Source organism: Lynx rufus, unplaced genomic scaffold, assembly GCF_022079265.1.
Source record: "Lynx rufus isolate CCGP_SWC_20201006 ecotype Redwood Valley unplaced genomic scaffold, mLynRuf1.p SCAF_6, whole genome shotgun sequence".
Classification (NCBI taxonomy): domain Eukaryota; kingdom Metazoa; phylum Chordata; class Mammalia; order Carnivora; family Felidae; genus Lynx; species Lynx rufus.
In genome coordinates this window covers 116,873,064-116,898,155 of record NW_025814878.1, presented here as the reverse complement: position 1 = coordinate 116,898,155, position 25,092 = coordinate 116,873,064, and the positions used below count along the sequence as shown (strand labels likewise).

The 25,092-nt window shown below is 52.3% G+C and overlaps 1 protein-coding gene across 2 annotated transcripts; it reads left to right on the top strand.

Annotated features, from left to right (window-relative positions):
* Positions 1-10,110: 10,110 nt before the first annotated feature.
* Positions 10,111-25,092, top strand: DDR1 (discoidin domain receptor tyrosine kinase 1). Of its 2 annotated transcripts, XM_047102849.1 has the most exons (19): positions 10,111-10,284; positions 10,443-10,785; positions 13,667-13,799; positions 13,891-13,993; positions 14,191-14,419; positions 15,802-15,949; positions 16,197-16,305; positions 16,776-16,962; positions 17,074-17,320; positions 17,852-17,947; positions 18,075-18,226; positions 19,132-19,297; positions 20,270-20,380; positions 21,495-21,739; positions 21,913-22,040; positions 22,286-22,504; positions 22,983-23,217; positions 23,821-23,970; positions 24,077-25,092. In XM_047102849.1, exons 2-19 carry the CDS (start codon positions 10,771-10,773, stop codon positions 24,215-24,217), a joined length of 2,814 nt encoding a protein of 937 aa, XP_046958805.1. In that variant the 5' UTR covers positions 10,111-10,284; positions 10,443-10,770; the 3' UTR covers positions 24,218-25,092. The 2 variants fall into 2 exon arrangements, with proteins under 2 accessions (XP_046958805.1, XP_046958806.1); XM_047102850.1 differs by lacking the exon at positions 10,443-10,785.

The following is a 25,092-nucleotide window of genomic DNA, read 5'->3' as shown; positions in this document are numbered from 1 at the left end:
CCAGGTTTCCTTCTTTTATCACATCCTTTCTATTTTAATTCAGTTTAGGGTAGGAATGCTGATGACAAATTCTCTTAGTTCTTCTAGGAATATCTTGGTTTCTCCTTCATTCCCAATGGATATTTTTCAGGGATGTTGAATAGTGGGCGGACAGTTCTTTTCCTTCAGCACTTGAAAAATGTTGTGCCACTTTCTTCTGGTGTCCATGGTTTCTGTCATTTGAATTATTTTTCCCCCATAGGTGATGTGTCATTTCTTGCTGCTTTCAAAATTTTTTGTCTTTGGTTTTCAGGAGCTACACTGTAATGTGTTTTGACATAGATTTGAGTTTACTTTGTTTGTGGCTTGCTCAGTCTTTTAAACCTGTAAGTTTATGTATTTTGCCAAAAATAGGAAATTTTCAGCCATTATTTGTTCAAGTTCTTTTTTAGTTGCACTCTGATTTTCCACTCTTACTGGGACCCCAGTGACACAAAAGTTAGATATTTTGTTATAATCACAGAGGTCCTTTCTGTTCTGCTGTTGAGCCTATCCAATGAACTTTTTACTTTGGTTATGGTATTTTCTGCTTTTAAAAATGAGCTCTGTAGTGGGGGCCCTTTACTGTTGGGCAGGGATGAAAGTCTGTGATCCTCACTGAGTCTTCTCTGCTGTCACCTCTAAAAGGGAGAGGAGGCGTTTAAGGTATCAGAGAGCCAAGTATCAGAGGAAGTCTAGGCTCCTCACTCAGCCTTTGCTGATTGGAGTGGAGTAGCATTTGTTTTCTCCCTGGTGTTTGGCTGGGCTAGGCCATTATTATTTCATTTTTCTGTCTTGTTAGATTTAAGTTATTACTCTTAAAAATATAAAATTAGTTAAGCTTATTATAAAAACTAAAGTATACAGAGAAGCATACAGTACAAAATAAAACTTCCTTTCCTCCACCATTTGTAGACCTCTTTGATTTACTCCAGATATTGTTCTATAGCATTCACACAGGTCTACCTACTCATATGCATGTGTACACATAGGCACATATATATGTATTTATGGGCATATATACACTACTCAAATGCTCCAGTCTGTTTCTCTGTTTGGTGGTTTTCTCTAGTGCTATGAGAGGTCACTTAGCCATTTAAGGAAGACTATAAGTGCCAAGGAATTAATACCTCCAAGGGCAAGCCCCCACCAGCGAGGGATAGGAGTTGGTGGGTGCTATGAACTGGATGATTTGTCCCCTCACCAAAAAAGTCATATGTTGAAGCCCTAATCCCCCATGGGATGGTATTTGGAAGTGGGGCCTTTGAGAGGTAATTAGGTTTAGATGAGGTCAGGAGGGTGAGCCCCCATGATAGGATTAGTGTCCTTAGGAGGAAGAGACCAGAACTCTGTGCTCTGTGTCTGCAATGTGAGGACAAAGCAAGAAGGCAGCCCTGTGCAAACCTTCAAGAGGGCTCTCAACAGACACCAAATCTGCCAAGACCTTGATTTTGGACTTCCCAGCCTCCAGAACTGTGAGAAAGAATTGTTTGTTGAAGTCATCCAGTCTGTGGTATTTTGTTATAACGGTCCAAGCTGACAAAAATGGTGGGAAATAACTTCTTTATCTCTTAGGGGGACAAATCTGAGGCAAACTCTATACAGTTCCTTAGATGGCTCTCCAAAGTTTTAAGTCTCAGTGTTCCCCAACAGTAGTCCACAAATTAACATACACACCATTGACTCTTTTTCCTTCCCTGTCTCACTCCTCCCAGCCCTTCACTTGTGCTTCCTGGGCTCCCCTCCCAAGGAAATTACTTCTATGTAAGTCCTTGTCTCAGGGCATATTATTGGGAAACCCTCAACCCTCATGAAAACTCCATCATTTTCATGGCTCTTCACCATGATTAATGAACATTTCACTGTCTTCTTTTCCTTTCTTCTGCTTTTCTTTCCTTCCTTCCATTTCTTTTTTAAAAATTTAATTTATTTTTTTAAATTTACATCCAAGTTAGTTAGCATATAGTGCAACATTGATTTCAGGAGTAGATGTCTTAATGTCCCTTACCCATGTCCCCCAACCCCTCCAGTAACCCTCTGTTTGTTCTCCATATTTAAGAGTCTCTTATGTTTTGTCCTGATCCCTGTTTTTTATATTATTTTTGCTTCCCTTCCCTATGTTCATCTGTCTTGTATCTTAAAGCCTCATATGAGTGAGGTCATATGATATCTGTCTTTCTCTGATTAATTTTGTTTAGCATAATACCCTCTAGTTCCATCCACGTACTTGCAAATGGCAAGATTTCATTCTTTTTGATTGCCAAGCAATACTCCACTGTGTATATATATACCACATCTTCTTTATCCATTCATCCATCGATGGATATTTGGGCTCTTTCCATGTTTTGGTTATTGTTGATAGTGCTGCTATAAACATTGGGGTGCATGTGCCCCTTCGAAACAGCATACCTGTATCCCTTGGATAAATACCTCGTAGTGCAATTGTTGGGTTGTAGGGTGCTTTTATTTTTTTTTTGAGGAACTTCTATACTGTTTTCCAGAGTGGCTGCACCAGTTTGCATTCCCACCAGCAGTTCAAAAGAGATCCTCTTTCTCCGCATCCTCACCAACATCTGTTGTTGCCTGAGTTGTTAATGTTAGCCATTCTGACAGGTGAGAGGTGGTATCTCATTGTGGTTTCAATTGGTATTTCCCTGATGATGAGTAATGTTGAGCATCTTTTCATGTGTCGGTTGGCCATCTGGATGTCTTCTTTGGAGAAGTGTCTATTCATGTCTTTGCCCATTTCTTCCCTGGATTATTTATTTTTTGGGTGTTGAGTTTAAGTTCTTTATAGATTTTGGATCCTTCCTTCCATTTCAAACAAGGTAATGGAAACCCTGTACACATCTTTGCACACCTGTACAAATATATCCATGTAGGATAAATTCTTAGGGGTAGAATTGCCAGGGAAAATTATGCACATTTAATATTTTCATAGACACTGCCATTTCCTTAAAAAATCTGTTTACACATATTTGGGAAAAATTCTACACATTCTCACCTCATTTCCTGGTCCTGTCACATAAATTCTCTTTGGAGTTTCCCCCAGGTGCCTGCTCTATGACTTCCTCACTCTGTGACCAGCCCCCATTTCAGTAGCCCAGACGCCCCAAGTTCTAACTTCCTTGTACTGGACCTTGAGGGTGAGGAGCTTTCTGGTCCTTAACAGGAATTCTATCACTACAGGTTTCCTCTGGAGGCTCCTGAAGGCCCTGGTTTAGTTTAGCCCTGCTTTAAAACTTGAATAATGTGTGGACCCTTTTGAAAGAAATACAATCCTCATGGACTTGACTTAAATTATTTTTATAATTTAAATGTGTGCAAACCATGCACACAAATCCAGCTAACTCTGAATTCCTTATGCTTCAATACTTGAGCAGTTAGGGGCACCTGGGTGGCTCAGTCTGTTAAGCGTCTGACTTCAGCTCAGGTCATGATCTCACAGTTTGTGAGCTCAAGCCTGGTGTTGGGCCCTGTGCTGACAGCCCAGAACCTGCAACCTGTTTCAGATTCTGTGTCTCCCTCTCTCTCTGCCCCTCCCCTGCTTGTGCTTTGTCTATCTCTCAAAAATAAATAAACATTAAAAAATTAAAAAAAAATACTTGAGCAGTTATAAAGCTGTAGAAACAAAACAAAGTAGAAATAAATCCACATAAAAGTAAAAAGGCAATTTGAAGTAACTAATTTGATGTGATGAGTAGCTGTTTTTCTGAAATGAAGCTGCTTCTGGCAACATAAACACATACTGCCTAATTCAGGTTCTTTCGAAATTGACACAATATTCCACTGTGTGCCCAGTGATGACTCAGTTCTCCCCATACTTGTGTCTATTCAAATTGCTAAGAAATCTTTGTCAGTACATGTCTTCTGGACTTCACTTAGTACAAATGCAGCCCAGACAGTTACAGAAGAACTAACTTGACCATAAAAAGCTAAACACAAACATAAACAAACACAGACACTCACATACTAGCCCTGTATGTATGTAAGATCTGTTACATATGATCCAGAAAATGCTTATAACACTTTTAAAAAGTCACCAATGAAACAAAAACATGGAATTTAATCATTTGCACAGGGCGTCATGGGTTGTCAGGAGTCCAGGGACCTCAGTTTGAGAAATACTATCCTAGTAGTGACCTTGACTTCCAGTGGACCTTGAGCAAATCTTTTGCCATTGTTGGATCTCTGTACATTCTTTGTACACAAACAATGATTTTGTGTGAGGTGACAATGTATTCTTGGGAGGTGAAGGAAGTTAGAGTCTTTTTGAGGACTAAAAGGAAAGGACAAGGCTTTTTACAGACCCTAGATTTGGGAAAATAATGATGGCTAAGACCCTACTGTCTAGCTTTGGCTTTGGAGTTAAAAGGCTTAGTGTTTGAATTCCAGATCTGCCAGTTGCTGTGTATGTCTGTGAGCAAGTTGACTTCTCCTGTTTCTGCCCCTGTAAAAGTGGGCATATATCAAAACGCTACATCACAGAGCTGTGGTGAGGACCAAATAAGGTGACTCAGGAAAGTGATGAGGGCAGAGCCTAGCCTTAACAAGGTTCAGTAATCAGCAGTGTTTTCAGAAAGAGGCCAAGGGCTGCAAAGGACAACAGAAAAGAGAAAGTAAAGATTCTGAGATTCTGTCTATAAATAGCAGTATTTCTGATATATGGCTGTCGGGAAATTTCACCCTAATGAGACCTGCAGCAACCCTCTCAGCTTCCGCTCAGCCTTTCTCATTTCTCCTTGCCTATCTGCCTTTCCAGGCCCAGGCTGGAATCTCTTTCCCCCACCCCCAGGCTTTTACTTCTTTGTCCAGCCAATAATATTGGTCAGCCGTGGAGGGAGCGCCCCCCTGTGGTCACCCTGTTCACTGCAGGGACCATGAGCCTCACAAAAGAGTCAGATGAAAGGTGGAGTTTTCCAGGGGGAGCAAGACTCAAGTAGCTCAGGTGAGTGTCTAGTCTAGCCCCACAGAGGCTGATATGGATCTCCCTCCTAGATACCTCCCCCTTTTGAAGAAGAAAGAGAGAGGTAAAGGAATTTAGGAGAGGCCTGGGTGGGAAGCAGTAACTCCTCAAGATCTGAGGCAAGTTACAACCTCTCCAGGTCTGGTTCCCCTTTCATGAGGAGCCCTGCGTCTCGCACCTCAAAGGCTCCAAGGAGACAACCAAATGATGTGAAAATACCAGAAAAATATCTAGCACATACACTGCTCTTCTGTAGAATCTCAGCATTTCCTCCTGGCATTCCAGGCTGGGGGCGGGAGGTGAAATACTGGCTAGATGTGGCCGGGATAAAGTTGGAATCAACTCCTCCCTCCCCCCCAGCTGTTGCTCTGCCAGATGCTGCCAACACACTGCTGCCATAAACCACCTTTAAAATCTAATCAAGCCATTTCCCAGCTCAATACCCCAAGGCTCTTCCTCCTCACCTTCAGAATAAGCCAAACTACTAATGAGATTATCTCACCTCACTCTGCCTTTCTGGGTTTACTCACCTGGACAGACCCTGTCTTCCAGTCACAGCTGCAGTTCCCCATAAAGCATGTCTCCTTGCTATTGTTCCCTCAGCTTCTTCATGGGAGCGGCCCTGCCTCATCTCTGCAAATCTCTTTCTGACTTAAGGTCCAATTCAAGCTCCAACTCTTCCATGAAGTCTTCTTTGATCTTGACTCAGGAGGACCCGGTCTGCTCCTCCCCTGGGTATCCCCAGCTCCTTCCAGCTCCAATTATAGCAGGGGTCATCCTACCTTCCATGATTACATACATACACATACACATTTATATATATATATATATATATATATATATATATGTATATGTATATATGTATATATATATGTATATATATATATATATATATATATATGCCTCGTTCCTCCTCTAGACTGTAAATGCCTAAAGGACATGGAGTGGGTTGGGTTCCTCAATGTATCTCTCATAGCACTTACTTTCAGAGCACAAACAATAACTATGGAAATCAATTGGGAGGTGGAACTCAAGAGACCCAAGTGACACATGAGGGAGCCAAAGAGGGAGATCACATTAGTGGAATTTGGTTGGTTGCTTCCATGAAAAGGGTTTGTGCTTTACAGATGCCATCTCTTATTATCATCCCTACAGACTCCAGGGGCAGGCATTACCATGCCCATCTTACCGGTGAGGGAACTGGGATGTACTAGGACTCAGTATAAGAAACTAGATGGTAAGTGGCAATGTCAAGCCTCACCTCTGAGAGGCCAGCCCTTGCTTTCTTCCCTCCCTGTTTGGTACTCTGCCTACTCTCAGTGCTGTGAGAGGCGTGGGCAGTACCTCTCTCCCTGCGCCACGCCTCCAAGCCTAATCAGTCACCTTTGGCTTTAAAGATCATATTTTCCAAACTAAGAATTTGTGCACACTGATAAGGACATTTGATTTCAGAGGTGGCAGGTTAGCATATGTTTAAAGTTGGGGCTGTTCTTGAAAACTAAGGGTGTCTTTTGCAAAATCCTTAAAGAAGTGAATTCTTAGGGACCCAGAAGGCGGCCTCCAAAGGCCTGCAGCCAGTCAAGCTAATCTCTCTTCCCTTGCCTGGATTCTCCCCCACTTGGCAGGACCAGACATCCCCTGCTTAAGTAAGCCCTCAGCCACAGCTAGCCAATGCTGCTTTCCCCTTACGCAGCCTCCCTCATCTCCCTTTGTCTGGGGTCTCTTTGTCTGTGGTCTCCCTTTGGTTCAGTTTTAAAGCCCTTTGCCCCCTCCCCTCCTTTCTTTTGGTCTGGCAGCTCCCTCCCTCTCTGCGGGACTGCGGCAGTGGCTTGGGGGAGGGGAGTGGGGCTGGGTTGCCATGGTCACGTCGAAGCCGGCCGCAGCTGGCTAGGGCAGCTGCTCCCAACCCCCGGATGGGCGGACAAAGCCAGGCGTCCTTGGCAGTCCCAGACCTGGAACCCCAAAGGCCTGAGACGGGGGGACTGGGGCCCAGGAGAACCCTGAGCTGGAGGTGAGAGGGCAGAAGCCAGAGCTAAACTGGGATGGCAGCAGTGAGGACTGGAGCTGCGCCCATCCCTCACGGGGAGGGACTGCTCTTGGCTGTTGGTGTGGGAGGGAGGCAGCCTGGCCACTGCAGGAGGAGGGGAAGGATGGGGAGTGCCGTTGGGGACCGTGGTGGTGCCTCAAATGGGCTGAGGGACTAGGATGTCCCCAGGGGGAGGTCTGGGGTCTCTGTGTCCTGTCACCCAGAAATAGGTTTGACTCAGACATTAGGCCTCTGTCTCCCCTGGTCTGTCTCTCCATTGCCCCTTCCTTTCCTAGCTGCTTACACTTGTCATCTCCCTCTGTCCCTTCATTTCAAACCTTAGGCCTCAGTCTCCCTCCTCTTCTCCATCTCTTGGTTTCACTCCAACCCCTTTATTTTTCTCCTTTGCCCTTGTTTCTGGTCTGCCCACCTCTTAGGGCTCCACACTTTCCTGCCCTCCTTTCTGAGTGCCCCCAATGACTCCCTGTCTCCACTCCAGTTTGTTGCTTTTTCCAGCAAACTTACCCCCTCGTGCTGTGTGTGCCCTCATCCCCCCCCGCCCCCATGTCCTCTCTGATTCATGGTTCCCCTGGTCCTTTGAGTTCCATCCCCACCATCCCATCTTTCCCCACCCCCCAGGCCACCCACAACTGAACTGCTTCGTTTTTCTCCCCATACTATGTCATCTCTCTCCACTCCTTCCACTTCTGGGCCTCAGTTTCCCATTTCTACTTGGGGATATCAAGGCCTGACTCGTGGTTGCAGCCTTGCGCCCCTGTGCCCGTCAGTTCTCAGTCTTCCCAGCTGCTGACCCGGCCTACTTGCTCCAGAGGCAGCTGCATCTCCTGGGAAGGGGAATGCAGCTAGTGTGTGTGGGACCTTCTGGTCCATCCTCCCTCTCACTGGTCCTGCTGGGCTTCCCTGCGGTGGCCTGAAGCTGCTTCTCTCTCCTACGTGCCTCTCCTCACGTTTTTTGAGCTGTTTCCCCTCCTCTCCTTCCTGGGTAGCAGGAAGCCTTTGGCCTGAAGGGGAGGGAATCCTGGATAGGAGGGCATGGATGTGGAAGGAGTGGAGGTTCCTTTGGGGGCTCAGGAAGACATGGGGTTCTCTGGAGTTAGGAGTGATGCAGCAGATGTGGGATGGGCTCCAGGGCCATGCAAGGCTGTGTGGACTCAGTCTTTGGCACTGTTCTGGGGGCCCCTGGATGGCTGGGATTTCCCTCTCTGGCCCCTGGGAATCTCGGCTCAGAGCCCCGCATTCCAGCCGGCTCCAGCCCCCTTTCCGCTGTCACTTGACTCCGCTGGGCCCCAGCCCTGCATCCCTCCCACTCCTCCAGCTTTGGGCTGGGGCGAGGTGGGCATCACTGACCAGGAATTTCTCTTGGGGGAGACCAGGAGGCAAGAGTTTCAGGATTCTATGGTTTCGTCATTCTCCCCAGGGGACCCCTCGGTCTGGCCCCGCCACGTCACCTGGCCGGGAGTGTGGGTCTGGGGTGTGGAATGTCCCAGCGGGGTGTGAGGGGCTGCCGCTCCTCCTTCCCTGAGGCGTCTGGCTGCGGCCCAGCCCCGCTTGCCAGCCCGGGGCTTCCTCCGAGCACTGTCCCTGGAAGGAGGAGCCGACAGTCGGCCCAGGTGAGGTTACTGGGGAAACCTAGGCCCCGCCCCCGGCCCGGCTCCACCCCCAGCCCAGCCTCCCCGGGGCCCAGACACCCCGGCGGCTGTCTCCAGAGGGGTACGTGCTCTTGGGGACCCCTGGGGATTTGGTCGGACGGGACGGTGGGAAGAGGCAATTCTCCGAGTGACCATGGGGCTGTCTATTAGTATCTTAGCAGTCGGGCGTCCTTGGATTAGTGTGTTCTGGGGGTTTGGAGCTCTTGCCCATATGTGCCTTAGCCTCTCCGAGGGCCAACTTCTTCCTGGTAGTACTTTTGTGTACTTATCTGGTTAGGACTTCGTGTTTCTTTCTTGGGACTGTTGTCTGGGACTGCACGTAGGGTGCGAGCTGATATCTGCTGTGAGGTGCAGTGAGGCCGAGATCTGCAATGGACTTAGAGATCTTTCTGAGCCGGTGACATTGATAGGTGGCTGGCAGGTGTGGAGAAGCGGTGTCCTGAGGCCTCTCACCAGAGCTCCTCTGTCCTGCCCACCTCACCCCGCCTCCTTGCATCCATCTTCCCTGGGACTCCTGGTCCTGGTCCTGGTCCTTCTGGGCTGTGTCCGATTTTCTCTTTGCCTCTATCCCCCTCAAGCCCCTCGCCTTGTACAGGCCTATCCCTGCCAGTGGTCAGAGCCTCAACCCCGCCAGGGCCAGAGCTGACTGGGCCTGAGGAAGGCTTGCCCTGAGGATTCCCGGGTCTTGAGCAGGAAGCCCAAAAGCACCGGTGTCTGGGAGTCTGGGCCCCAGGGTCCTTGAGAGGACTGAGGGAGGGGGGTGGGTGGAAGTAGAGAATGGGGCGAGGAGAAAGTGGGGGGCCATCAGGCTCTGGGAAAATCTGGGTTGGGGTGTACAGGACAGGAGGCAGGAGAGTGCCAGAGAGAAGCAAAAGTTGGTGGTGTGAAAAATGTGGGTCTTGGGGGCCTGGTTGGACAGGTGAGCCTGCCCCCTTCCTCCATCCAAACTCCTGCTGCTGGGTTGGGCACCCGGCCTGTGGGAACCTGCTCCTTCCCTGTGCCCTGGGGCTGCCCCCTTCACCTCCCTCTCCAGGAACTGAGCCCAGAAAGGGGGAGTAGGGAGGGGACCATCCCCTTCTGAGGCCTGGATTTGTGGGAGGCCCCAAGCAGGGCCTCAGCTTCGACTGTTCCCTTTAGTGGGGACCGCGGGGGTTGGGCCGCGCGGGTAGGCGGAGGGGGCTGGGCACGCCGCGTTGAGGGGACAGCTGGGTGGTTACCTGGGGGAGGCCGGGGCGCACAGGGGAATGCGGGGTGGGCGTGGCAGCCTAGGGGAGCGCGCGGCCGGGAGGGCGGTGCCGGGCGTGGGAGCGGCGGGTACAACACGGTCCTTGGAGGGGGAAGGGCGGCGACCCGGGCGGGCGGGAGGGGGAGCCGGGCTAGGGGGAGGCGGCGCCTGGGCCCAAGCCGCCCCAGCCCTGGCTCCTCTCCCCGGAACAGGCCCCCGACAGCTGCGCGCGGGAGCCGCCTCCCGACACCCGAGCCTCGCCGGCGCCTCCCCGCTCCCGGCTCCTGGCTCCCTGCGCCTCCCCCGCCCCTCGCCCAGCAGCCGAGGAGGCCCCGCTCCGGGGTCGCACGCAGGGGTCTTCCGGGAAGAGCGATGAGAGGTAGGGGGCGCGGCCGGAGGACCCTTGCGGGACGGAGGGGCGGAGGCAGAGGCCTGGGGCTCCGGGGGAGGCGCGGCGGCCGGGTGAGGGCCTGGCGGCGCTGTTCTTGGTTGTCCAGCCCCGCCAGGCGTGACCCTGCTGCCCCCCTCCCCCCCCAGCTCTCTGGCTTACTGTCTGAATATGGGGGGAACCCCCTGATCTCCGCGAAAGTGTGTTCCAGCCTTGAGGAAGGACCTCTTTTACCCAGTGTGAAGGAACTGACCCACAGGAAGACAGGTGCTTGTGTGTGGTCTCACTGAATCATCTCCTCGGCCCTCTGGAGAAGTGGGCCTGCCCTCCCACCAGGCCAGTCCCTGTGGGCATCTGCTAACTGCTACGCCTCCACTCAGCTCCCAGTTGGGCAGCCTGCCCCCGGCCCAGCAGAGGCCTTGACACCCTAACCTGCCAGTGACAGCCTCTGGATGGTCATTTGGTTCTGTCGTGAGAATGTGTCACTGCCCGGTGAGCACCATCCTCAGTGTCCCATCCCCCACTCCCTTCCGCACCCCTTCACACCCCCTCCGGGTCAGACTTCACCCAGCCTTCATCGCACAGGTCCCCTGCTGGCTGGACCTTCCTTTCCAGCACCACCACCGCTATCCCCAGTCAGTGTCTGGTGCTGAGACTGCCTCTTGCCGCAGGCACTTAAGTGCATCCGGAGTTGAGTGCTACAGTGGACCCAGGTGAAAGCTGAGAGTATGGGAAAATGGAGCAGTGCCTCCTTATTCCCATTTCCTTCTGTTCCCCACCGCCTTGACTTCCCTCTGGCTTGGTCATGGTGTGTATTAAGGGGTGGGCCCCAGTGCTCTTGGGATGCTGTGCCTGAGACCTTGAGTGTGTGTGTCTCACACTGTCCTCTGATGGTAGGCTCGTGTGGTGTCTGTCATATTATGCTCACAGGTGTCTCAGGATGGCTATGTTTTGTTTGTTTGTTTGTTTTTTTACAAACATTTTTGATAGTTTATTTTGAGAGCGAGAGAGAGCAGGAGAGGGGCAGAGGGAGAGAGAATCCCAGGCAGGCTCTGCACTGTCAGCACAGAGCCCCATGCAGGACTTGAACTCATGAGCTGTGAGATCATGACCTGAGTCAAAATCAAGAGTTGGATGCGTAACTGACTGAGTCAACCCAGGCGCCCTGAAGATGGCTATTAACTAAGTGATGGGATTGGACTTTAAAGAAGGCCAATGTGTGGATGGAGTTGATGTGTGTGTGAGCATCTGCATTTGCCCCCGCTGGGAGTCCATGTGTGTAACAGATTTATGTGGATGTCACATGTGAGTGTCTCCGAAAGTGTGTGGAGAGTTGTCTGTTACAGAGGGGGGTGTGGGTGTGGATGTGGGTGTGGGTGTGGATGCTACATCTAGCCCCAGTGTTTACGGGGCTCTGTCAGTAAGCTCTGTAAGCTGGCATGTCTGAGGTCTGTGTGTTTGGGAGGGGGTGGGTGTACAGAGCTGTGTGGGTGTTGTCTGTGGTGGAGGGTGGGGGTGAGAGAAGAGAGGGAAGGACCTGCAGCAATGTCCAGGTCTCTGCTTTGTAATTGGTTGAAATGGGGTGGGGTGGGGTGAGGTTAGGGGTAAGTCTTCTGGGCCTGTTCTTCATGAGGCTGACCCAGTGGAGAGAAATGAGGTGATTGGAGTGTTGGAGGGGTTGGATTGCCTCAGACATCTGTGTGTTTCTCTGCTTGGCTCTGTGCCCTGTGCTTCTGAGCCCGCTCTATTTACCTCTTGCTTTGTGTTTCTCGCCCCGTCTCCCCCTGCCTCCTATCCTCTGCCTGTCTTTGTATCTTTGCCCGGGGCTCCTCTAGCTCCGTCTGGCTCTGATGACTCATCTGGGATAGGCATGAAGGTTACCCACGGGAACAAGGGGCCCGCTGTTCCCGAGAGAGGTGGGGGTGGAGAGCGGCACCCAGGAATTCCAGGCCAGCCGCCTGGGACCTTGTAGCCTGCTCCCCTGCACGTGGCTCCTGGACCTCCAAGGGACCAGGTGTGATGCCTCTGGCTCTAGCTCTTCTTTGATGCCTGGGTGCCCCCCGCAACTCAGTCAGCCCCCTCAGCTGCTGCTTCAGAGCTGTGGGGTCTCAGCTGCCTCTTACATTCCTGCCCTAGAGCATTATGGGAGCAGCTGGAGGAGGACAAAGGGATGGAGGAGTGTCCCCCCACTCTTCCTACCTCCTGGGGTGACCTGGCCTCCCTGTCTTTAGACCCGCCCTCATCTCCAAGGCAACGCAGGCCTTTCCTAGCTCTGGGCTTTTCCTTCAGAAGCAGCCACCTTCAGCAAGTGCGACCTTGGGGGACAGGATGTCTGGGTCTTAGGAAGGGAAGACAGAGCAGGGAGAGCTGGAATGGGATGCTTTGGAACTGATGGCAGATATGGCACTAGGGGTCTCGGGATTCCAGGACCTGGAGAACTCAGTGCAGTCCTCCAGGAAGAGGAGAGGTCAGAACAGTTTTTCCTGCCGCTGGGGCTGGGGAGGGTACATACCTGGATTCACAAGGAGATGCCAATTGGAATGGTTTTAGGCCACGCTTGCCACCTGGGCCCTGGTGAAGAAGAGCAGGGATTCTCAAACTTTGATGGGCACAGATCACCTGGGGATTATATTAAAATGAAGATTCTTTTTCTTTCCTCCAATTTCTTATTTAAATTCTAGTTATAGTTAACACATAGTGTAATTTTGGTTTCACGAGTAAAATTTAGTGATTCATCACTTACATATAGCACCCGGTGTTCATCATTACAAGTGCCCTCCCTTAATGTCCATCACCCATCCTGCCCATCCCTCCCCCACCCCCATCTCCCTCCATCAACCCTCAGTTTGTTTTCTATCATTAAAGTCTCTTTTGGTTTGCTTCCCTCCCTCTTTTTTCCACTTCCCATATGTTCATCTATTTTGTTTCCTAAATTCTGCCAGTTTGCCTTCCTACCAACAATGTAAGAGGGTTCCCCTTTCTCCAAAATGCAGATTCTGATTCAGCAGATCTAGGGTAGGGGTGAGATTCTGCCTGTCTCCTAAGATGCTGGTCCAGGGATTACACTGGGCTTAGTGCGGCTACAGAAGACAGTGAGATTGGAAGGCACTGGGGTCCCCCACTTCTCTTAGAATTCTGAGCTCCTAGGTGGAGAGGAGACCAGAGTTTAGGCCAGTGTTTGGCACATGGGAAGCATTCTAAAAATATAGCTGATGCTCTTAAACAATGACTGCTTTGTCACTTTCCTCCTATTATTCCCAAAGCAGCCCATTCTGTCTGTTGTTGGCTGTTGTGACTCTGTCTGTTGTGACTCAGTCTCCTTGATTGCCCTTTAACTTACCCTACTACTTACCACTTGTTTTGTCCCCTGCAGAGATGCTGCCTCCACCCCCTTAGGCCTGAGGAGTCAGGAGCTATGGGGCCAGGGGCCCTCTCATCTCTACTGCTGCTGTCGCTGCTCTTAGTGGCAACTGGAGATGCTGACATGAAAGGACATTTTGATCCTGGTAAGGAGACTGGCTCCTGGGTCCCTGAGGATGGGGCTTTGGGAGACAGAGTTCAGGGACCTTGACCCTCCGTGTGCTTGTGTTCACCCAGCCAAGTGCCGCTATGCCCTGGGCATGCAGGACAGGACCATTCCAGATGGGGACATCTCTGCCTCCAGCTCCTGGTCAGACTCTACTGCTGCTCGCCACAGCAGGTACCTGGAACCTCTGGGACTGCTCTGGAGGAACTTTCTGGGGCCTCTACTTGCCCTTCCAACTCCTCTGCCCGTGCCAAGAGGCTTCTGGGAGGGCAAATGCCAATGAACTTCCCCACCCCCAATGCTGGGGGAGCTATAAATACGAGAGACAGAGACAGACCAGATGTTCCTTGTGATCTCTTGCCCCGTCCCAGGCTGGAGAGCAGCGACGGGGATGGGGCATGGTGTCCTGCAGGGCCTGTCTTTCCAAAGGAAGAGGAGTACCTGCAGGTGGATCTGCGGAGGCTGCACCTGGTAGCTTTGGTGGGCACCCAGGGGCGGCATGCTGGAGGCCTGGGCAAAGAGTTCTCCCCCAGCTACCGGCTACGTTACTCCCGAGATGGCCACCGCTGGATGGACTGGAGGGATCGCTGGGGTCAGGAGGTAAGGCTGGCAGGGGCAGCTCCCAGGAAAGGCTGGTTCTCCTCTCTTCCCCACTTTAAATGCCACCTGTCCACTGACGACTCTCCCAATTTATACCCTCTCTAGCCCAAGACTTTCCCTTGAGCTGCATCTAGTGTTGCAAACCTGACCACCTTCTAGGCCTTTCCACCTGGATGTCTAATGGGTTCTCAAACCTACCATAAATTTCCCTAATTGAACTTGAATCCCATTCCCACCCCACAACTGCTCCTCTCCTAGCTCAGGCCATAAGCTAAGATACCGCTCATTTCTCTGGTCTCTCATCTGCTAATTCCAAAGCACCAGCAAGGCCAGTCTGTTCTACCTCCATGATATTTCCTAAATCCAACCACTTGTCACCGCCTCTACCTCTACCACCCTAGGCCCTGCTCACACCATCCCCAGCTTAGATGAACACACTGGTCTCCGAACTGTTTTCCTGGCTCCTCTCTGTTTCCACCTGAAATCATATCTCCACCTAGTGGCTACAGACACTCTACCTGAGAAAATGCAAATCAGATGAGGCGCACTTGACTTATAGCCCTCCACTGGCTTTCCGCTCTGCCAGAACAAAAGCTGAGCTCCGTCCTGGGTGCAGAAGCTTAGCTTGCCCTGGCTCTTGCCTGTATCCCTTACTTCTCTTTCCTATTCTTGTTCCACCTGGGCCCACTGGTTTTCTTGCTCTTCCTGGAACAAGCAAGGGTTTGTCCCACAGCCTCAGGACATTTTTGCATGCTGTTCTCTGTGCCTGGAAAGCTTCTCCCCCAGATCCTCAGCTTCTCCTTCCACTCAGTTCTCCTCTAAATATCACCTCCTCAGAGAGCCCACCTCCCCCTACTCCAGCTCCACACCCTGCCTCTTGTTCTTCACAGCTGTTTTTCCTACTGGAATCTCAGTACTGCAAGGGGAGAGGGGAGGGACAGATGTTTACCACTGAGTGTTTACCACTGAGAACTTACATAGCTGGCACAGAGTAGGCACTCAACCAGTGCCTGCTGAGTGAACAGAGAGAATGGGGTAAAGGTGTGGGGAGCCAAAGCAGGGGTGCAGAGCTGTGAGGGACTGGATAGAATCTGTGCACAGCGGGATGGGTGGCTTAGAGACAAATGGAGACAGACAAAAGAGTCGAGGCTGACACTGGTGGTAGAGGACAGACTGTCAGGCTGAGAGATGTGTCAGAGATCTTTGCTGTGGCCCCTTGTTTTACACATGCCTGGCTGTACCCCATATCCCTGTATGCTTAACACCACCCTTCACGAATCTCTCTGGCCACTGTGTGCTGGGCCAGGGAACAGCTGGTGACTGGGAAGTTAGATCCAACCTGTAGCCTTTCCCACTCATGCACGCTGTTTCCTGGGCAACAGGTGATTTTAGGTAATGAGGACCCTGGGGGAGTGGTACTGAAGGACCTTGGACCCCCCATGGTGGCCCGACTGGTTCGCTTCTACCCCCGGGCTGACCGGGTCATGAGTGTCTGTCTGCGGGTGGAGCTCTATGGCTGCCTCTGGAAGGGTGAGTCATTCAGACCCCCAAGAATTCGTTTCCTGGCCTGGGGCCTGGGGAGTGAGGCCTGGGGAGAAGGGCATCCAGGATCCTCTTTCTCTTGTTGGGAAGCTGTCACTCTGAGTAAGGAAGGGCCTAGCCAACATTGCCTCCTCCATGCTGGTGGGCCTGTGGAAGGACACAAGAAGGGGAATGACGCAGGGGAGGTGGCGGGAGGCTTCCTGCCTCTAACCCCTCTTCTCCTACCCTGCCCCAGATGGACTCCTGTCTTACACAGCCCCTGTGGGGCAGACGATGTACTTATCTGAGGCAGTGCACCTCAATGACTCCACCTACGATGGACATACCACACACGCTGTTGGCGGGTAAATGAGGCAGGCCCTGCGGGGCATGAGCCTATGCGCTGGAGGGAGGATGCAGTGGATGTGTTAAGGAGTCTGGGCAGTGAGATGGAAGAATTGGGAAAGGGTTAGGTGGGGCCTTGGGGACACAGGATCAGGATTGAGGGTAGCAAGGCAACTACTAGCTCATGTGACACTTTGTGGGAATTAGAAAAAGGCAACCCTTTGCTAATACACATCTGTTGGAAACTGTCACAGTAAATTCACACAACGTAGGTTGAATGGTGCCTCCGAGAGATGGTGCCTTCCTGCAGCTTATAGCTGCAAAGTACCTTGACAATCCTGGGGGTGGGAAAGAGAGAACCACAGGAAGGAAGTTGGGGCAGGAGGTAGGGGCTGGTCCAGACTGGCTGGGGTTGGGGTTGCAGAGCACTTAAATGGGTGGCACTCTCTTCTCTCCCACCCTCCTCTTCCTTGGCTCCCCTGCTCTCCAGGTTGCTGTATGGAGGTCTGGGTCAGCTGGCAGATGGTGTGGTGGGGCTGGATGACTTTAGGAAGAGCCAGGAGCTGCGGGTCTGGCCAGGCTACGATTATGTGGGATGGAGCAACCACAGCTTCCCAGGTGGCTATGTGGAGATGGAGTTTGAGTTTGACCGACTGAGGGCTTTCCAGGCCATGCAGGTAAGTGCATGTGGCTCTTAGGCAAGGTTATGAGACCAGGGTGGTTGCCCCTGGGGTGCTTGCCCAGGCTCTCCTGGCTTTGACCCTCTGTCCCTCCTCCCTTCCCCCCAGGTCCACTGTAACAACATGCACACCCTGGGAGCCCGCCTGCCTGGTGGGGTGGAATGTCGCTTCAAGCGGGGCCCTGCCATGGCCTGGGAGGGGGAGCCTGTGCGCCACGCCCTGGGGGGCAGCCTGGGGGACCCCAGAGCCCGGGCTGTGTCAGTGCCCCTGGGCGGCCGCGTGGGCCGCTTTCTGCAGTGCCGCTTCCTCTTTGCTGGGCCTTGGTTACTCTTCAGCGAAATCTCCTTCATCTCCGGTAAGCCTCTGGTCTATGCCCAATCCTCAACCTCTGGGATCGCCAACCCGCAGTACCCACTCCTGGCACCAAAGTATCCACTCCTGGCACCATGTTTATGTAGCACTCGTGAGACTTTGCAAGCAGGGATGCTCCAAATAATTTGAACACCTCCCTACCCCTTCCTCCCATCTCTGTCTTTTACTTTATGAGCCCTTCATTCATGACTGATATTGAGCAAGTAGGACAGTGTTGGCTGTAAAAATACTGAAGTACTCTGTGCTGGTTAAGAAATAACCTCTTCTCCAGGCTTCCTTATACCCAGCTCCCCACTTGGGCCTCTCTCTGGGAGTCCTGCCTCTCCCCATAATCCAGCACCTAAAAAGTTGACATCCACAACAGCCAGGCCCCTCCCATTCTGATTGGTTGGTACATATACCCAGTGTCAGCCCTGCTCCTGGAAGTAGAATTCCCTAGGTCTCATGCAAGTAGCTTTTCTTTGGTCCGTCTTCCCTATCTGACTCCTTCCTTTCTTCTCTTCCTTCTTTGCAGATGTTGTGAATGACTCCTCTCCAACTTTGGGGGGCACCTTCCCACCAGCTCCCTGGTGGCCACCTGGCCCACCTCCCACGAACTTCAGCAGCTTGGGTGAGCAGCCCTGGGGCGTCCTCCTGGACAAGTGTATTCTGGGCTACTATCCCTCCATGCCCCGCCCCCAACTTGGGTAGGAAGTGGTTCTGACTCTCCAGTGTTTCTGATTCTCTGTCTCTGCCAGAGCTGGAGCCCAGGGGCCAGCAACCTGTGGCCAAGGCTGAGGGGAGCCCAACTGCCATCCTCATTGGCTGTTTGGTGGCCATCATCTTGCTGCTGCTGCTCATCATTGCCCTCATGCTGTGGCGGCTGCACTGGCGCAGACTCCTCAGCAAGGTGGGCAGAGCGAGGGCAGGGCCCGAGCTACAGGGGGGGTGGGTGTGGGTAGGAGGAGTTGGGGGGTATAGCCTGGAGAGGACAGACAGGGTGTGGGTGTGGAGAGTGAGGCCAGGCTGAGGCCAATGTGTGTGGGGAATCCTGATTAGTTTGGGTCCTGCAGGGACCACAGAACATTGTCTAATTAGAATAATTAGAGGTGGACTTAGTAAAGAGATAGGTTATAGAGGAGTGGGCAGATGTATGAAAATTAGAAGGAGTAGTGCAATTTCCACGCATCTGTTACCACCCATAGGCCTGGAAGATGAGAGGAGGGCAGTTGCTGGAAACTGGAGGAGTGAGTCTGGGGAAAGGGCTCCTTGAGAGGGGCAGTGGACTTTGCTTCAGGGACACAGCTAGCCTAAGTACACCTCTCAGGGAGAGGCTGGGAGCATAATCACCCTGACCTCACTTCTCACCTGCCCAACAAATTCCTCTTGGAATTCGGTTCCAACCGAAACCAAGCCTGTTGATACAGTCCACACTGGTCCACCTTCTGGGGTAGAAGCTGGATGGGAAAGGTGGAGAGTGGAGCTAGAGAGGCAGGGAGGAGCTAGAGGAAGAAGCCTGGCACACTCTGAGCCCATGTCTTCCTGGCAAGAATCAGTGGTGGTGATATGCATGAAGGTTGAATGATTCCATAATTATCTGGTCAGATTTGGGTTGGAATCCCAGAATGGTACATCAGGGGACTCACTCGTATGCTCTTGAACCTCTGTTTCTTTACCTGTGAAATAGAGTTAATAGTAGATACAACTGTGGGACTGTCGTGAGGACTGAAGGGGAGAAGGTGGGCATGGCATTTAATGAGCTGGAATCATGCACTAAACAGTAGCCACAGTTAACCTTCCCATTCCTATGACAAGGCTGAGCGCCGGGTATTAGAAGAGGAGCTGACAGTTCATCTGTCTGTCCCTGGGGACACCATCCTCATCAACAACCGCCCAGGCCCTCTTGAACCACCCCCTTACCAGGAGCCCCGGCCTCGTGGGAATCCGCCCCACTCTGCTCCCAGTGTTCCCAACGGCTCTGGTAAGACCTGCTTTGTTCTAGTCCCACCACCATCCTCTGCCTGTTTTCTTATGGTATCCCTTTTCCTCTCTGTTCCCATTCCCTTTTCCTGTCTTCTCCAGATTCAACTCATTTTCTTATTTCTGTGCCCCTGGTTACCACACTCTGTGTCACTCCATGTCCCTACCATATAATCTTTCTTAAGAATTTTTTATGTATTACCCATAATCCCTAGTGGCCTTATCCTGTCTCAGTGTCCCATACACATCTCTCTTCTCTATTGTTCCCTCTCATTATGTCTTCCTGGCCCCTCTCCTTTCTCCTAGATTCACTGCATTCATTCTGTCCGTCTGTCCATCCATTATCCATCCTTCTATCTGAATTCATACATCCATCCATCTATCTGTCCATCTTTTTGTCTATCCACCATTTGACCATTTGTCTATCATCCATCCATCTATCAATAAATATTCACACATCTTTTCATCCATCCATCATCCATTCAACCACCCATCTATCCTCTGTCTATCCATCTATTCATCCATTATCAATCCATGTTCATCTATCCATTCACCTATTCATCCATCTGTCCATCCATCCACCATCTAGCCATTCATCCATCATCCACCTATTCATCTATTCATACATATTCATCCATCTATTTGTTCATCTCTCCATGCATCCATCCATCTATCCATTCATCTATCACCCACCCATTCATCTACTCATATATCCATTTGTTTATCTGCCCATCCATCCATCCATTCAACTATTTGTTTGTCATCCATGCATCTATCCACTGATCTATCCATTCCTTCATTCATTATTCATCCAGCTATCCAGCACCCTCCAGACCCTTGTTTTATCCTGTCCCTGTCTCTCAGTACATCCATCCCCATCAGCTCTGGTCTTGCCCTATTCCAGGTCTCCCTGTCTGTCTAGCCTTGAGTCTCATCCCTTCCCCGTGTCTCCCCCCCTTCCTTTTCCCGACAGCGTTGCTGCTCTCCAATCCAGCCTACCGCCTCCTTCTGGCCACTTACGCCCGTCCCCCTCGAGGCCCTGGCCCCCCCACACCCGCCTGGGCCAAACCCACCAACACCCAGGGTAAGCCCCTCTGCCCCTGGGCTTCTCCAGGTTCCCCATACCTCTACTGGGGCAGGGAAAAGTCCTCACATCTTGCACTCCCTCCTCTCCCTGCTGTGGCCTCTTCTGCTCTCCTGAGCTCCCAAGGAGGAAGCTCTTATGCCTTTAGCTCTGTGCTGTGCTTGCTCCTTCTTAAGGCCTTTCCCTTGAGCAGAGGAGCAGAAAGCTCAACGGTTCTCAGCTCTGTCCTCCTTTTCCTCTTCCACCCCATCTTTTTTGCTCTCCAGACCCAGAGAGGAGGTTGCTATGTTGACCCCAGGTTCTCTTGTAACTCCTTCTTTGTTTCCCCTCTCTCTAGAGGTGCCAGGAGGAGGGCCTCTCACCCTGGGTGCTTGCCCTCTCCCCCCATGTGTTCTCTCTCTGCAGTCCCAGAGGTGAAGGCTCACACCCTGCCTTTCCTGTCTGCTCCTCCTCTTCTTGATGTTGCCTTCTCATTGTTCCCCCCTCCCAGAGCTAAGAGAGGACAGCTCTGCTTCCTCTTCTTTGTCCGTAGTTTCCTTGTTGTGCTGGCTGTGAGGAACTGTTCTCCTCTCCTCCTTTCTGTGTGCCCCTGTCTCTGCTTGTCTTTGAGCTTGGGGTGTTGGGTTAGGGAGGGTTTGGGTAACCACGGCAGGGAGGAGCCAAGGCTGAAAGCAAGGGGGTGTGAGGTGAGTAGAACAGCTGTGAACAGGAGGGGCTGACAGTGAGTGGAACAAGGGTTTGGAAAGTAGGGGGTGACTGGATGACTGGCACCATCCTTCTTCCAGTGGTGGGTAGAGGAATTCCTCTTCCAGCCAAGAGTTACCTCATGGTCTCTTGGGCTGTGCTGGGATCCCTAGAGAATAGACTTTATGTCATTCTTTGTTCAACCATTTCTATTGCCTTAAACTCTGGAACAGCTAACTAACTCTCATCTCATGCCAGCGTCTTCTCCGGTTTGAGGTTGGTGGGTAGAATACCAAGAAGATGGAGAGTAGTCCCAGTCTTTCACCCAACAGGGAGACAGGGGGCCTCTGGGAGCCTGTGGTGGAGAGCCATGGCTCTCAGGGGCTGCTCCTGATGCCTTGTCCTGTCTTCTTTCCCCTCAACTTTCCAGCCTGCAGTGGGGACTATATGGAGCCTGAGAAGCCGGGTGCCCCGCTTCTTCCCCCACCTCCCCAGAACAGCGTGCCCCATTATGCCGAGGCTGACATTGTCACCCTGCAGGGCGTCACTGGGGGCAACACCTATGCTGTGCCTGCACTGCCCCCAGGGGCTGCTGGGGATGGGCCCCCCAGAGTGGATTTCCCTCGGTCTCGGCTCCGCTTCAAGGAGAAGCTTGGCGAGGGCCAATTTGGGGAGGTAAGGAAGATCCCTGCCCAACTCTCAGTAGTGTCTCGACTATCTGGGACTCTGATGCCATGCCCATATGTCCCTCTTGGTTGGAATCTGTCAGCTGTGACTGTGTTATTCCAATTGACCCTGTGACCTCAGTGAACTGTGTGACTATCTAACAAATGAGCTTCTTTCCCCAGGTACATCTGTGTGAGGTAGAGAATCCTCAAGATCTGGTCAGTCTTGATTTCCCCATTAATGTGTGCAAGGGACACCCTTTGCTGGTAGCTGTCAAGATCCTACGGCCAGATGCCACCAAGAATGCCAGGTGAGGAGCAGGCATGGTGTCTGGAGATAAGGAAGGGAGGCCATGAAGAGTGGGGAGTGATCTAGAGACCAACAGAGGGGGAGTGTCTGGGGAAAGAAGTTTCCATCTTAGGCTGATCTCAGCCCAGGTCTCAGTGCCACTAGTGAGTTAGCTTGCCTGCTGGGGTTAGGGTGCTGGTCTACATGAGCAGGAGAGATGGTGCAGGTCAGCCCCTCAGTGTCCCTGCCACCTACCTGCTTCTCTAGGAATGATTTCCTGAAGGAAGTGAAGATCATGTCGAGGCTAAAGGATCCAAATATCATCCGGCTCCTGGGCGTGTGTGTGCAGGACGACCCTCTCTGCATGATTACTGATTACATGGAGAATGGTGACCTCAACCAGTTCCTCAGTGCCCACCAGCTAGAGGACAAGGCGACTGAGGGGCCCCCCGGGGATGGGGAGGCTGCCCAGGGGCCCACCATCAGGTACCCACTTACTTAGGCTGGCCCTTCCCTGAGAGCTCCCCAAGGCGGTCTCCTCTCCCCTCGTTCCAAACCAGAGGGAGAGAGGGGAGCATGGGATAGGGAGGCAGGTAGATGTTCAGGGGGGTGGGAGCTGGGATGAGGAACATGTGGCCATGTTCATCTGGGGACTGAGGAGCAAAAGGCCAAAGTTACTATCTTGTAGGTGGTGAGGGACTTGGGCTCTGTCAGGCATCCCCCCCGTTCTCTCACCCTTGCCTGAGTCCAGACAATAAAGTGTAGTTCCCTGGGTCATATGAACCAAACAAATGTTGAGTGGGCACCTACCGCTGGCCTCTACATGGGCATTCCATCTCTGCACCAGAAATAGATGTAACCCAGTCCCAGGGAGTGGGCTCCCCTTCCTCTCCTGGGAATCTGTGAGATGGGGATCAGTCTGGGGCTGCCCCAGTGACCTTCTGTTATTGGTTCCCTTCCTCAGCTACCCCATGCTGCTACACGTGGCAGCTCAGATTGCCTCGGGCATGCGCTATCTGGCCACCCTCAACTTTGTGCATCGGGACCTGGCCACAAGGAACTGCCTGGTTGGGGAAAATTTCACCATTAAAATCGCTGACTTTGGCATGAGCCGGAACCTCTACGCTGGGGACTATTACCGAGTACAGGGCCGGGCAGTGCTGCCCATCCGGTGGATGGCCTGGGAATGCATCCTCATGGTGAGAGGCCTGAGAGAGGCATGCAGGGTGCAGGGGAGGGGAGGTGGGGGAAGACAGGGCATGGGGAGGCCAGGGGAGGAGAGCACAGGCTGCTCTGTGGTCTTGGTCAGTCACTTGCCTTCCCTGGACTGCAGATTCCTCCTCAATAAAGTGAGGGTTTGGGCCAGTGCTCTGTAAGGTTCTTTCTGGCTCTAGGGCCCAGAGAAAGTGGGGAGGAGTGGTATGATGGGAAAGGGTCCAGGAGCCAAAAGTGGGTACAAGAGCTGGAGTCAAGGTGGCAGAGAGCAAGAGAAGTAAGGAGAGACAGGAGGCTAGAGATAGAAAGGTGCGAGTTGGGAGAAAATCAGGACCAGAAAATGGGGGGGGCAGGGTGGGGAGGGAGGGTGGGTAGAAAAGGAAAGAGGCGAAAGAGAGGACTAGAGCCTGAGAAAGAAGGCAGAGCCAGAAGGAGGGAGGAGCAGACTTGTTGGGAGAGGGGGCCAGCCAAGAGGGAGTCCTGCTGGGGTAAGTGCTAAGTGGACACGGGGCTCCCTATGGGGAGAGGAGGAGGGTTTGTGTGGCCTGATGCCTTTGTCTGCCTTTGTTGCTTTATCCATGTACCAGGGGAAGTTCACGACTGCAAGTGATGTGTGGGCCTTTGGGGTGACCCTGTGGGAGGTGCTGATGCTCTGCCGGGCCCAGCCCTTTGGGCAGCTCACTGATGAGCAAGTCATCGAGAACGCAGGGGAGTTCTTCCGGGACCAGGGCCGGCAGGTCAGAACAGAGGAGAGGGTTGTGGGTCTGGGAGGGCCAGAGCCTGTCATCTTGGGGACTAAAGAACATTTGTTCCCTGCCTTTCATCCACCCCACCACAATGCAGGTGTACCTGTCTCGGCCCCCTGCCTGCCCACTAGGCCTGTATGAGCTGATGCTTCGGTGCTGGAGCCGGGAGCCTGAGCAGCGACCACCCTTTTCCCAGCTACATAGGTTTCTGGCAGAAGATGCTCTCAACACAGTGTGAATCACACACCCAGCTGCCCCTTCCTCAGGGAGGATTCAGGTGAAGCCAGAGGCAATAAACAAGAGGATTTAACATCACCCCCACTCCATTCCCATTCCCGACCACCCTTCACCTCTGAGAGAGAGGCAATGTGACCATAGGTGGGCTGGGCCTGCCAGGGAGCTGATGCCTTCCCTTCCTCGGACACACTCTCATTTCCCCTTCCTGCTCCCCTCCTGGAAGCCTCGGCCACCCACCCAGCTGGCCCTGTGGATGGGATCCTCTCTGACCTCTTCTAGTCATCCCTGGGAGGGGAGGATGGGGGCAAATATAGGGCAGACACTGGATAAGGCCTATTGGAGCACCTGGGCCCCACTGGACAACACTGGTTCCTGGAGAGAAGGCTGTGGCCTCCCCAGCCTCTCTTTCCGTCGCACACTGGACCCCACTGGCTAATAATCTGGGGATGAGGAGGACAAGAAAGGGAGGATGTTCCCGTGTTGCCTTGTTCTTACTCCTGGAATTGTCCTTGGCTTTGGCTTCTCCCTCCTCTATCCTCTGAAACACTGGACCTGGGGGTGATTCCTGTCCCCTCCCCGCCCCCCCCCCCAGCCATCCCTACTTCCCACCTGCTGTGTTGTAGCTAGAACTTCTCTCAGCCTGTATGTTTCTGTGGATTAAGTACTGGGATTAGGGGAAAAGAGGGAGCAAGGGCCTGTGGCCTTGGGGTTGGACATCTCTGTTGTAGCTGCCATATTGATTTTTCTATAATCACTTGGGGTTTGTACATTTTTGGGGGGAGAGACACAGATTTTTACACTAATATATGGATCTAGCTCAATGCAATTTTAATATCCTGCACTAGGCAGGTAATAATAAAGGTTGAGTTTTCCACA